Source organism: Chiroxiphia lanceolata, chromosome 9 (genome assembly GCF_009829145.1).
Source record: "Chiroxiphia lanceolata isolate bChiLan1 chromosome 9, bChiLan1.pri, whole genome shotgun sequence".
Lineage (NCBI taxonomy): Eukaryota > Metazoa > Chordata > Aves > Passeriformes > Pipridae > Chiroxiphia > Chiroxiphia lanceolata.
Window position 1 is genome coordinate 22,958,477 of NC_045645.1, and position 12,759 is coordinate 22,971,235.

Below are 12,759 nucleotides of genomic sequence, written 5' to 3' on the forward strand. Positions count from 1 at the left end.
TATTGATTGTTCTATTTATATTGATGCTGTTGTTTCCCTTAAGAATAATAACTAAATGAAAGAACTGATGCTACTTAAAATATTATTTGAAATAGTTTAATATTAAAATATATTGTATTTGTAATATACTATTACAAACTAAAAAAAACCCTGAAGTGAAATAATTGTAGACTTTAATGAAAATGCAGTGTTGTGAGTGCAGGCAGTACAGCAACACTCAGGACATAACAAATGCTTTGAGAATTTTCAGTATTTTTATGGAAAAATGCAACACCTGCAAGTCACGCTGTGTTTGTTATGCTGAGTGACAACCACTATCGATTTACAGGTCATAAATAGAGAGTACGTGCAGTGGAATAAAGTTTAATCCTTCTTTAAAGGTGTCAGGAAAATAAACCCATTTTCGGTGTCACATTGTCACTAGTAATTGGTTATCTCAGGAAGGATGGAGATAGAACAGAAGGCTGAGTGTCTTCCATATGCTGTTGAACTGCACCCTGAGTAGATCTCCCCAAGCCAGGGGCACTCCTGGGGCTGCTCTTTTTGCCACCCGGGAAGCTTGAAAACAGGGAATTTCACAAGAACTTCTGTGAAGTGCTTTAAAACTCTCAAGTAGAAGACAAATTCAAAACAGTAATATTGAATATTTTCTTGGTCATGGAAAGCAAAGATCAGAATTTTTGGATTGTCCCACTGATCCAGTGTGCTGCTAATTTTTCTATGTGTATTAAATTGTTATATTTGTGGTGCTACAGAGTTTCAATAAATGATCTGAGTGCATTATTTGAAAAACCTGCAAACACTACATTTATTTCTCTTACTCTGGTCTGGATTGGAGTTGTTTGCAAGGGGTGTAAAACCACAGCTACTGTGCAGAAATAAATAGCTTGTGAGTGTTTAGGTTTGTAATGGCATGTTTTGGTTTTGCACACAGTGGAAGTCCTTTTCTCTTTGCACGTTCGTAACTTAGAATCCTAGTTCTGTGTTCAAAAATTACATGAGAAACATGTACTAGAACAAGTGATATAAAGTATTTCTTTCTAAGCTTGTATTACACTAGACAATTGACTTGTATGTTAAATTTATGAGCTACAGGAAGCACGACAACGGGGAACTTGGCAAGTCCTTGTGCTTCACAACACTCAAGCAGAAAGCAAATTCAAAGCAGTGCTGTGGAGCAGTACTCGGCCATCCCGAGTCACCAGCGCTGGCCGGCTGTTTGAGCGAGCGCTGCTGGCTTTCACACGCTATTTTTACCCGCCGGGCCGCACCTCGGCGCGGGGCCTTGTGCTCTCCGCCCTGCGCCCGCTGCCCGTCCCGCCGCCCGTCCCTGGTGCTCAGGCGGCCGCGGCCCCGCCCGCGCAGCCGCGCTGCGGTTCCCGCTCCGGGGCTCGGAAGCGCCGCCGTGACCCGCTGACGCGGGCGGCGGGGCCCGGAAGCGGCGGGAGCGGTGCGGGACCGGGGGCAGCGGCGTTGGGCGGCCGAGCGGCCCCGGGGGGAGCCCGGAGCCCGCAGGTGCGTGAGGAGAGGCCGCGGGGTAGCGCCGGGGGGGACGGGACGGGGGGGCGGGCGCGGCCATTTTCAGCGCCGCGGGCGCGGTGCGCCCTCTGCGCCCCCGCGGTCGGTGCTGCCCGTCGCCTTGGGCCGGCCCTGCCCGGCCCTGCCTTGGGCGCGGGGACAAAGGCGGCGGCCCCGGGCTGGGAGCGCGGCCGCGGGGGACACTCGGCGGGGACAGAGGGCCCCGCAGGCGCCGGGCGGGTTCGGGCCGGCCCGAGGAGCAGCTGGGGCGGCTTTGGCCTGTCGGGGTTAAGCGGAAAGCGAGTGCGCTTCGGTGTAATAATAACAACAGTGCACGCCCGCCCCGGAGCGTTGCAGGGGCTAAATGCGTCTGGCGGCCGAGCGAAACCAGCCCCAGCCGCCGCCTTAGAGCTAATAATAGGCAGTGTTGGCTCGCTGGCTGCGAGTGGGTTATGCCATGGTCTGGGACGCAAAGAGAATACATCTTAGTGATTTAACAAAAGCCTAAGTTATGCAGGATAGATAAAACTAAGACTGAAATACAGAAAGCATTAATAAGGAAGTAACGCTTACGTGCTAATTTCTATCATAATTCTTTTGCAGAGTATGAAATTACTGTTGCATGTTTTCTTAAGGTGCGGAGCAGAACCAAGTCTTCACGGGAATTCTTTGGTGATCACCTATGAAGCTCCTGATCTTGAAGCTGCACTTTTGCAATGAAGAAAAGGAGACGGCTCGCTGCAAGTCTAAACGAAAAAGTTCATCTTGGTCATGAGAAAGATACTTCAGAGCAGATTCTTGTAGTGGACTGTGCGCAAGAAATTGTCTCAAAGTCTGCAGAAATAGCTCCTGCAGATCAGATTGAATCTTCCGAAGAACTTTCACCGTCACCAGAGCAAAGGAAGCTCCTGAGTTCATTGCAATATAACAAAAATCTACTGAAATACTTAAATGATGATAGACAGAAACATCCATCATTTTGTGATTTACTCATAATTGTAGAAGGAAAAGAATTTAGCGCTCACAAAGTTGTTGTGGCTGTTGGGAGTAGTTATTTTCATGCTTGTTTGAGCAAAAATCCAAGCACTGATGTTGTCACATTAGATCATGTAACTCATTCTGTGTTTCAGCATTTGCTTGAGTTTCTCTACACCTCTGAGTTTTTTGTGTATAAAAATGAAATTCCATTAGTGCTGGAAGCAGCAAAATTTTTAGATATCATAGACGCAGTGAAGTTACTAAATAACGAAAGTGTTTCCAGTGTACAGACTGACGTGGTAACTGATGCACCTACACCAGTAGAAACACTGAGTGAACTGACAGGTAAACTGTTAAATAGCCATCAGTGCACTTTTTGTGGTCGAAGTTTCTGTTATAAGAAGTCCTTAGAAAATCATTTGGCTAAAGCCCACCGATCCCTTTCACTGGAAAGAAAACATGGGTTAAAAATGGTTGAGAAGGCCAACTTTTCCAATAGACGCTCTACGAGAAGCCGTAAATGTCCAGCTAAATTTGATATCAGTGACAATGAAAGTGCTGATGCCTCTGACAGCAATTTGGAAAAAGTCAGTTCTGACAAGGAGACATCTGAGAGAAGTGAATTTGAAGACAGTGAAAGTGAGTGCAATGTGGATGAAGAGGGACAGGAAGAGGAAATGTCAGCTGAAGATTCGGAATTTGAAGAACAAAGTGAAAAGGAACAGAATGATACTGAAGAGGGTTCTGAGGCAGTTGATTCAGTGGGGAATATTCCTGAAGGCTTAGCTCCAGTCATCATTCAAAGCAGTAGCAAAAAACTACTGCAGTGTCCCAAGTGTGACAAAAAATTTGATCGAATAGGTAAGAGCAAGTTAGGTTGATCTCGTTCCTGTTTACCATATGGTGGTGCTGTTTGTGTGGGAAATAAACCGAGCTTTTTCTTGGTCCTGGAGAATGAAGATCAGAATTTCTGAATCGTCCCACTGATCCAGTGTGCTGATGATTTTGCTGTGTGTATTAAGTTGTTGTTTGTGGTGCTAAACAGTTTCAATAAATGATCTGAGTGCATTATTTGAAAAACCTGCAAACACTACATTTATTTCTCTTACTCTGGTCTGGATTCTGGTTGTTAGCAAGGGGTGTAAAACCACAGCTACTGTGCAGAAATAAATGGCTTGCGAGTGTTTAGGTTTGTAATGGCATGTTTTGGTTTTGCACACAGTGGAAGTCCTTTTCTCTTTGCACTTTCATGACTCAGAATCCTAGTTCTGTGTTCAAAGATTACATGAGAACATGCATTAAAAGAAGTGATGCGCAGAGTATTTCTTTCTAACCTTGTATTACAGTAGACAATTGTATGTTAAATTTATGAGCTACAGAAGCTCATAAATTTATAGTGATATGCTAAAGAATAAATGGATGTTCTGCAGAGATAAAAATGAAATCTAGTACAAAGCAGAGAGCCTACTGCTTGACTTGAGGTAGGTGGATCTGCAGCGTAGGACAGAATTCTGTCCTCAGGAAAAAACCGGCAAACAGAAGAGGGAATACAAATGGTGTGAAAGAAATGAGAGAGTAGTATTTTTTTTTATGGTAGTATGTTGGGTCCCAAATACAGGTAATGTGCAAGGGTGTGTATCATTCATTCAGTGTTTTGCTATTTGAAAGTACCTTAGAAGTACCAGCTTGTCACAAGGCTGTTCCCCTTTTTGCAAAGGTACTTCATCATCAGTGTAATGGAAGAATAGTAGTATAACTTCCCAGTACTTCAGAACAAACTGTGCTGTGGGATTGAACAAGAGTGACTTGTAACCCTCACACAGATTTAACACTATGGTGGAAGTGTATGGAAGAACCTTGGATCAAATACAGTTTTTCTACTGGTGAAAACCAGTAGGAATCCTTAGATGCCTGTGGAGGATACTTAGAGCTTGACTGCATTTGAGAGAGAGATTACTAACAAACCCCAAACGTGTATATGGTTGGTGGTACCTGTTACAGTTCATGCTAACAGATTTTTTTTGTTGTACAGGCAAATACGAGAGCCATACCCGTGTGCACACGGGGGAGAAGCCTTTTGAATGTGATATATGTCACCAGCGCTACTCAACCAAGTCCAACCTGACAGTGCACAGGAAGAAACACTCCAGTGATACCGACTTTCATAAGAAGGAACACAAATGTCCCTACTGCAATAAGCTGCATGCAAGCAAAAAGACTTTAGCAAAACACGTGAGGAGGCAAGTATGAGCAGATGTGTCTGACATTTCTTTTTAAAAGTGGAGATAAATGTATATATGCACACAGTATATTCTGCATTGTTTTTATAAGCATTTTTTTCTAATATGTGTCTTTTCAGAGAGCATGGGGATTAGCATTATCACCTAATCTACCCTAAGTTTTTTGTGAGAGTTCTGCTGTAGGTTTTTTATTATAAATTTTAGAATCTTTCAGATTAATTAGCACAGTCAGAACACATCAGTCTTAATAATTGCCTGTACTGCTTTTAATTTAGAAGCAGAATAAAATATCTTCTTTGGTTTTAGATGTGAATGCTTTACTGTTGATTGATGATAGGGGGCTAAACCATTTCCATGCAGATTCTTTTAGGTGAATAATTCGTTTATGACAGGCCTAATTTTAAGGTATTTACATACTGTTTTTTTATTTCTGTCTTTATAAATATACATAAGGCATTATAAGTGAAACTGTCTTGTCAAGAGTCATATGAGATTCTACAGGAGTCCATAGTAAACACTGCTTTCCAGTTAATTGTGCAATAGAATTGTTTCAGTATTCTGTTCTGCAGGTGTGGTAATAAACTGTCATGATATATGAAGTTTAGAAATAGATATTTAGTATTTGTGTGATCTTCCTACCTTCAGCTTCTGTCTTTTTCCTAGGTTTCATCCAGAGAATGTACAAGAATTTCTTTCTATCAAGAAGACAAAGAGTGAAGGTTGGAAGTGTGATGTAAGTAATCTTCAGTACTTTTGTTGGTTTCATATAGGGTCTGTGTTTTGTGAACTTAAGTGAAAATGTGATATGTGTTTCTGTGAAATCTCAGAAGGCTTTGCAAATGATGGTATAAATTTCTTCTATGTGCTGATTTAAGGACTGGGCTTTATCTGCATATACAGCCTCTGGTCAGGTAGATAAATTTGAATTCTAAAATAGTTAGAGGCAGTATTTTTTAATGTGATCAGTTATTACTGCTATTCAGATATATCAGTTTGCAAATGATTGAGTGTTATGAATACTTTTAAAACAGAATAGTTTCTCTCCTGTTAATTATGTGCATCAAGCACTGACTATAAAGGATACTGTTCTAGGAAGGCTCTGTCAGTAGTGAGGAAAATACGAAACACTTTCTCATTTAGCTACATATGCATGTCAACAGAGTTGTAAATTTGTACTAAATTTGTGTCTAGTTGTAAAATCATAGAATACTTTTCCCCTGGAGAGGTTTATATGCGTGAAACTACATCTAGTCTAAAAAGGAGTTTGTAGAATTTCCATTCTTTATCTGTATGCTGCCAAGGAATGTTTTAAAGTTTCCAATGTGGGGTTTTGTTGTTTGGGTTTTTTTTTAAGGGAATTGATTTTGTTTTTCAGGGCAGCTGTTTTGTTTATGCAAGCTGCTGTATGCCGCTGTATGTCTGTAATATTAGATGCCCTAATGTAATTACTAACTTTGCTTTGTTTGTGAACTTTCACTTACAAACATACAGTAGGAGGTTGGGAGATACCAACTGTAGGAATTTGTAGCGTTCAGTGTCTTGATGGTGGGACTGTGGCTGGAGGTATTGCATGGTTGACCAACTTTCAGATGAAGTTCTATTGTGCAAACATGTTACAGATTGTGTTTGTTACTAGATGAGAAACATTGTAATAGTGGGAATCAATCATGTGACGTTTTTGATGTTCCTTCTGGGAAAGAATGCTTCCCAGATGAGTGATTTGGTAAACTCCACTTCATGGTTTGTGGGTTTATTTTTTTTCCTGACAGTTTTAAGTAGAAATTAAAAAAGTGAGCTGCTCTTGTAGAGCTCATGTCCTTTGAAAATGCACTTGAATTAAAAGCAGGGTTAGAATTTTAGCTTTTATAGCAGTTGGAGATTGAACAGAACCCTTGGGTGCGGTGCTGTGAGTTTGTTTTCAGGTTGTGTGGTATGTTCTGAGAGCTGAGGTGCCACAGGTGTAAGCTGCAGGATTCATTCAGGTTGTTGGTTTATGCTGTCGTCCGTGTCTGAACACCAGGATTTGGTGACCATACTTTAATCCTTGAGGAATATGAGCAAATTAACAGAAACAATAGAGTATTAATAGTAAAGAAAAGTAAGAAGGCTATTATACTTTCTCCAGGTATGGGATTTTCTTACACCTATACTTTACATTAATGAGTTTTAAACAAATAAAGCTGTTGCTTTTGATTTCCTTATTCAGGTGTCCTCTGAGAAAGTGATTGCAGGATTTAATGGGTGGGACTTGGGCAGTACTAAATTCAGCTCTTATAAACAATGTCAAGAGTTTCACAGTGAAGTTAGTGAGTGCTGTGTTGATTTATGTTGAAGCATAGGACCCTGATGATAAATTGTAATACCTGGTTTAAATGCCTAAATTTCAGCTGTGACTTCAAATCTGTAATTGTACTGCATACTTACTTCAATCACTACTAATAATTCTTGTACATTTGGGTTTTGGTTAATCTGAAAACAGTACTGAGAAGCTCACATAATTTTATCCCTGTGGAGGTTCTGTAGTTCTAAAATATAATTTGAGTTATACTTCTTTGTTGGTATTGGCATTTTCTCTTTAATACCTGCTATCATAGAATTTCCCAGAGGAAATAAAGGAACAGGTATGGTTCTAGTTCTACAGTAGCTTATACTACAACAATTTTTACCACGGTCCAACTGAGCCATTTCAGCATCCGAAACCAAGTCACAGCTATTGGCCTTTTTTTTTTCATTGGGTTATTTTCTGCTGAGCTGTATTGAAACATCCTAGGAAAAAAGTCTGTTAAGTGCTGGAATCAGTAGAAAGAAGGAGGGGAGAGGAACATGTAACTGCATGCAGGAGCTGGCAGTAGTTTGATTTAGGCTGCCATAGATCTGCATCCTAATTTATATAGTACAGTCCACTATGGGTTATGTAGAACACAGATTGCTCTGGATGTTCACTGCAAGGCTTTACAAGTAAGATTTTGAAGAATACATATTTAATCTTTCATTGGTGCAGAGAGCAGATGAAATCAACTGCTAAGAGTTTATGAATGGTAAAAAAATCTGGTTATAATTGATGTATCTTTGACAAAGTGTATTATCATTTTAGATTTGTAAGAAATCTTTCACTCGAAGACCTCATTTAGAAGAGCATATGATCCTTCACTCTCAGGATAAACCCTTCAAGTGTACCTATTGTGAAGAGCATTTTAAATCCCGGTTTGCAAGACTGAAACATCAAGAAAAATTCCATCTCGGTATAGAAACCTCCTTCTGACATGTAAACAATAGATTTAAAGTAAAACCTTCCCCCACTATTGTATGTTCTGATGAATCCGGTTTCCATCCCACCTCCTTTTCCAGTTCTCTCTTCCAGTTTTGTGGCAGAGTTGTTTAGGGGTTTTTTTGTTGGTTGGGTTTTACTTTTCTGTTCAGCGGTCTTTCTGAATCATTCTGTTGTACCTAAAAAGTCAAAATTTTGAGGAAGAAGACTTAAGGTTACTTTGGTTTTAAAACTGTTTTGTTCTTAGCTATAGAGTCAGATTCTTTCTGAAGTTTTCAAAAGACCTTTTCCTTTCCTCCTGAAGTATTCTGAAGACTTTTTTATTACTAAGAATTATTTCTGCTGGGTAGGAACTAGATTGCTGATAGTAATGGGAATTTGTTTTTTCAAGCAATCTAAGTGGGCTTAATTACTTTTGGCTATTAATTCTAGATTTTTGCTTTACAGTAATGAAATTTGTCAAAATACCAGGTGTTAGAAATAACTTATCTGAGCACAAAGTCTAATTAAAGTATGCTGACTGTACTAAACTTTAATAATTTGTTAGACGAAATTTTTGTTAGTGAAGTTTTCAGGGTTTACACAAGTAACCAGATTGTGCATCTTATTTAGTTTAGCTGGCAGTTAATACTGCTGTGTGTCTGTCTACTTCTAGGGCCTTTTCCCTGTGACATTTGTGGCCGACAGTTTAATGATACAGGAAATCTGAAGCGCCATATAGAATGTACTCATGGGGGAAAGAGGAAATGGACATGTTTCATCTGTGGAAAATCTGTCAGGGAACGGTAAGGACTTGAACTTTAGCAGAACGGAGAAATATTTAGCATACTTTGATTTTGAATATGTTTTAGCTTTGAGTTTTTGACATAAATGGGACCATTTCGGAGGGATAGTGTGTTAAAAGGTGGTGTCAGAGCCAAAGGTAGCATGTGATTTTCTGATCACCTCTAAAATTGAGGGTGACAACTGCAGGTGATTAGTTAGGAGGTGCAATTATTTTAAGAAAATCTTACCTCTCGTTCACTTCACTTAAAATTCCTGTGTTGTGCAAAAACATCTTGCATTTTTTTGGGAAAGATGTGGGAGGGACATTACCTAAAATTAAATTTGACTGCCTAAATTTTACTGTTGAACAGAACGACTTTGAAAGAACATCTGAGAATTCACAGTGGAGAGAAGCCTCATCTTTGCAGTATTTGTGGGCAGAGTTTTCGTCATGGAAGCTCTTACAGGTACAGATTTTTATTAAACAAGCTGTGAAGCTGTTTTGCTTATTTGCTGATATGTATGCATTCATGTTATCAATAAAATTTTTTGTACTGTATGTGTTTTGGTGCATTCGAACTCTGAGAGCATTAGTAAATATTGAAAATATATTCATAATCTGTAAGAAGTAATTTAATTTTTAATACATTACTGGCTTAAACACAGTCTCCTACAAATCTTGTGTCAAACTTGAGTTTCTTGCACAACTTAAAGTTTTGCATCTTTGTTATTCAAAGAGAAAGTAAGCAGAGGACTAAAGTATCCTGCTAAATTAATGACACATCTGAGAGTTCAGCTCTGTTCTCTCTTGCTTTTTAAGAGCAGTGTAAGTGTTCCTCATCTGAAAGTTATTTCCTGATACTTATATGAAGCTTTTTCTGGTATTTTGCACTGCATTAGCAGTACAGATTATGTTAACAAAATTGCATTTTTTTGGTTATGTTTATGACTATAAATATGCAGACTTCATTTAAGAGTCCACCATGACGACAAGAGATATGAATGTGAAGAATGTGGGAAAACATTTATTCGGCATGACCATCTGACAAAACACAAAAAAATTCATTCAGGTAGGTATTTTCTTTGAAGATTGTCTTCAAAATTACTGTTTTGAAATAAAACCAAATAAAAATTAATTATGGATTTTGTTTCCAGTACATGCATTGGTTTAGGCCTTATGAAAGTTCCTCTCACTATTTTTAAGGACGACTAAGTAGGGTTAATCTTATTTGTTTTCAAGGTTTAAAAGCCAAGTATTTCCTCCATGTTAACATAGAAAGCCGAGGGACAGTCAAAAACATGTAACAGTGAATTGCTTTAAAAATAATAAATAAAAAAGCAATAGTGAAAAAGGAGGATTTTTTGATGAGTTCAGATTTCTTTTTTTTAATAGCAATTGCGTGAAACATTGTTACCACAATATAGAAGAAGCTGTCACAGTCTCTGTCAAAGTTTGTACGCTGATCACTTTAATGTAAGAACATCAAAGAGGTGTTTCTAAGTCTCTGTTATGGGACAGAGGGAAGGAAGGAAGACTGATGAAATCAGCCCTGAGAACAGCCAGATGGGGATGATCAGGAGAAAGGAAAAAAAAAAAGTCTGTTGCACTGAGAGCAGAAAGGTTATCAAATATATAGGAAGAGCAAAGATTCACCAGTGACTTTTTCAGAACAGGATCCAGGGGGAATATGGCCTTCTAGGAGGCAAAATACTATGAGACAGCATGAAAATATGAAAGTGATCAGAGTGTAAACTTCCCAAGCCTTTTTTTTGAAGGACAGCTTCTTTTTTGGTATTTGAAATCATGTCTGCTATCAAATAAAGAAATCTTTGAAAACTCCAAGTATCAAAAAGAAAAATCCTCTTTTCTCCTCTATTTGCTTTTCCCCCTCTAGAAAGTTACATTCTTTGACTGTCCACACTCCTCCTACTTACATGAGAAGAAATATTCTGCCACTTTGTAGAAGATCTCAAGATGACTCAAAAGAATCAGGATACTTTTAAACAGCAGCATAAAAGGAAAAGGTAACTATGTAAATCAGGATATTTAAAAAGATAAATACTGTGGTGTAATTTTAAGTTCCAGAAATCAGTAGCTGAAAATCATTGGTATGTTTCAATAAGCTTCTCCTTTAAAACAGCTGAATTATTGAAGTTATCACATTTCAGGTCATAACGAAGGGAGTGCGTTCCTAATCATTCACTTGTACCTCTCATGTAGTGGCTGCTTGGGGAAGTGTCTCTTGACTTGAACATGAATTTCTTTTTAGGAATGACAAATGGTCATATATGATATGTATTAGTCATATATAACAAGTGGTAAAAATCCTTACCGTGGTAGAACCAACATACTTCCTGAATTTTGTTTTATGATGACAGAGAATCCTTTTCCAGGTAAGCTGTGGAAGAGCTTGATTGGTTGAACTTTGGGAACATAAATTTTTTGTATATTTTATAATTATAGCTCTTAGACATTCAATGAATTCCAAAAGATTAACCCAAAATTTATTGAATTTTGCCCTTGTAGGTGAAAAAGCACATCAGTGTGAGGAATGTGGAAAATGTTTTGGCCGTAGAGATCACCTTACCGTTCATTATAAAAGTGTTCATCTAGGAGAAAAAGTTTGGCAGAAGTAAGTGTGGGTGTTTTATGACTGCATAAATACTTCTCTACTGTAAGTGATTTTGTTGGGAGGTTTGAGCAGAATTCTAGTAGTCTGTGTGTTTGTCATGCCTGTAACCTTAGTCGCGGTAGAGATATCATTATTACAGTTTGAAGTGGATATTGGAAAATTACCTTCACAATTTAAGCAAGATATTTTCTTTGTAGCATAATTAACTAAATAAAAATATTAAAAAGGATCAAGTTTTTATCTGTCAATTATCTGTCTCAGTGTTGTTCTAAATTGATGGTTTGCTGTAATATTGTCACTGCAGCCTAGTTAAAACTGAATTATTAGTCATTGTGTAAGCACTTTGAGAACTGTGCCACACTTAAGGTATTTTATAAGCTGGCAGCAGATTAGTGGCTCTGAAAGTAGGTAAAAATTTTGAAACCTGGGTTGTGACTGTAAAATGAAAATACAGTAGGGTTTTAAAGTTCTGGAGCTCTCAATATAAGCCTTTCAGAGATTTGAAATAAACAGACCTGGTTGTTTTTCAAATTATATGTTTTAACTGTTAGTATTTATTAGTGTTGTGGAGAAGCCATTGTAGATGTGTCTGTGTTAAAAGTATAACACGTTGTCTGTTTGTTCTCTTCTGTTTTTTTTCCTCAGTAGGCAGTAGCCTACCTAGAAATTCTTCCATTCCTAGAACCTTATTTATAGCCTAATCCTACCAAAGTAAAAGCTTCTTGTGGATGTTGAGCAAAAATGGTACTTAAGGGTATTTTTGGAGTCAGAAAAAAAGTTCTAGTGGCTTTTGCTCTTTAAATACTGAAGTACCATCCTAGAGAATAAGACTGAATATTAAAAGATATCTAATTGACCTTGTTGGGATGTAGATGCCAAGAAATAAAGACATAAGTGAGGAAATTTTGAAACTTTGATATTTAGCTATTTTGCAGTTAAAGATTTCAGAAAGGACTGTGCACAAGCTTTATTGTTAGTTGGTTACAAAAAAAAGCATCTAACATGAAATATCTTTTTTTCTTTGAAGATATAAAGCAACATTTCACCAGTGTGAAGTCTGTAAGAAAGTTTTTAAAGGGAAATCAAGTTTGGAAATGCATTTTAGGACACATTCAGGTAAAAATAAAACAAACTCCAACTAAACCACAAAACACGTAGGAATGTATTTTTATGCATCAGTGTTGATTCAGTTATTTAATTCACTGTGGTTGTTGAGCATTCAGGGCAAGAGTAGGAGGAAGCACCAAGACTTTATTCATTCTCTTATGTTGGTCATTCCCAAATTCTACTCTCTGAATTTATCAGCTGAAATACTGATAATCCTCACCACAGGTTTGTAGTACACTCTCTACACCTT

The 12,759-nt window shown here is 38.3% G+C and overlaps 1 protein-coding gene across 4 annotated transcripts in view; it reads left to right on the forward strand.

Moving 5' to 3' along the window:
- Nucleotides 1-12,759, forward strand: part of ZBTB41 (zinc finger and BTB domain containing 41) — a 31,658-nt gene that overhangs the window by 13,056 nt on the left and 5,843 nt on the right. Inside the window, exons 1-10 of one of the 4 annotated variants that reach the window (XM_032695898.1) lie at nt 1,441-1,515; nt 2,154-3,357; nt 4,529-4,736; nt 5,400-5,469; nt 7,831-7,978; nt 8,660-8,789; nt 9,141-9,236; nt 9,733-9,839; nt 11,297-11,402; nt 12,430-12,518. In XM_032695898.1, coding sequence (XP_032551789.1) covers nt 2,235-3,357; nt 4,529-4,736; nt 5,400-5,469; nt 7,831-7,978; nt 8,660-8,789; nt 9,141-9,236; nt 9,733-9,839; nt 11,297-11,402; nt 12,430-12,518 — 2,077 coding nt within the window. In that variant the 5' untranslated portion in view covers nt 1,441-1,515; nt 2,154-2,234. Of the gene's footprint in view, nt 1-1,440; nt 1,516-2,121; nt 3,358-4,528; nt 4,737-5,399; nt 5,470-7,830; nt 7,979-8,659; nt 8,790-9,140; nt 9,237-9,732; nt 9,840-11,296; nt 11,403-12,429; nt 12,519-12,759 lie in introns of those variants that run through there. The other 3 variants (XM_032695897.1, XM_032695894.1, XM_032695896.1) reach the window with 3 other exon arrangements.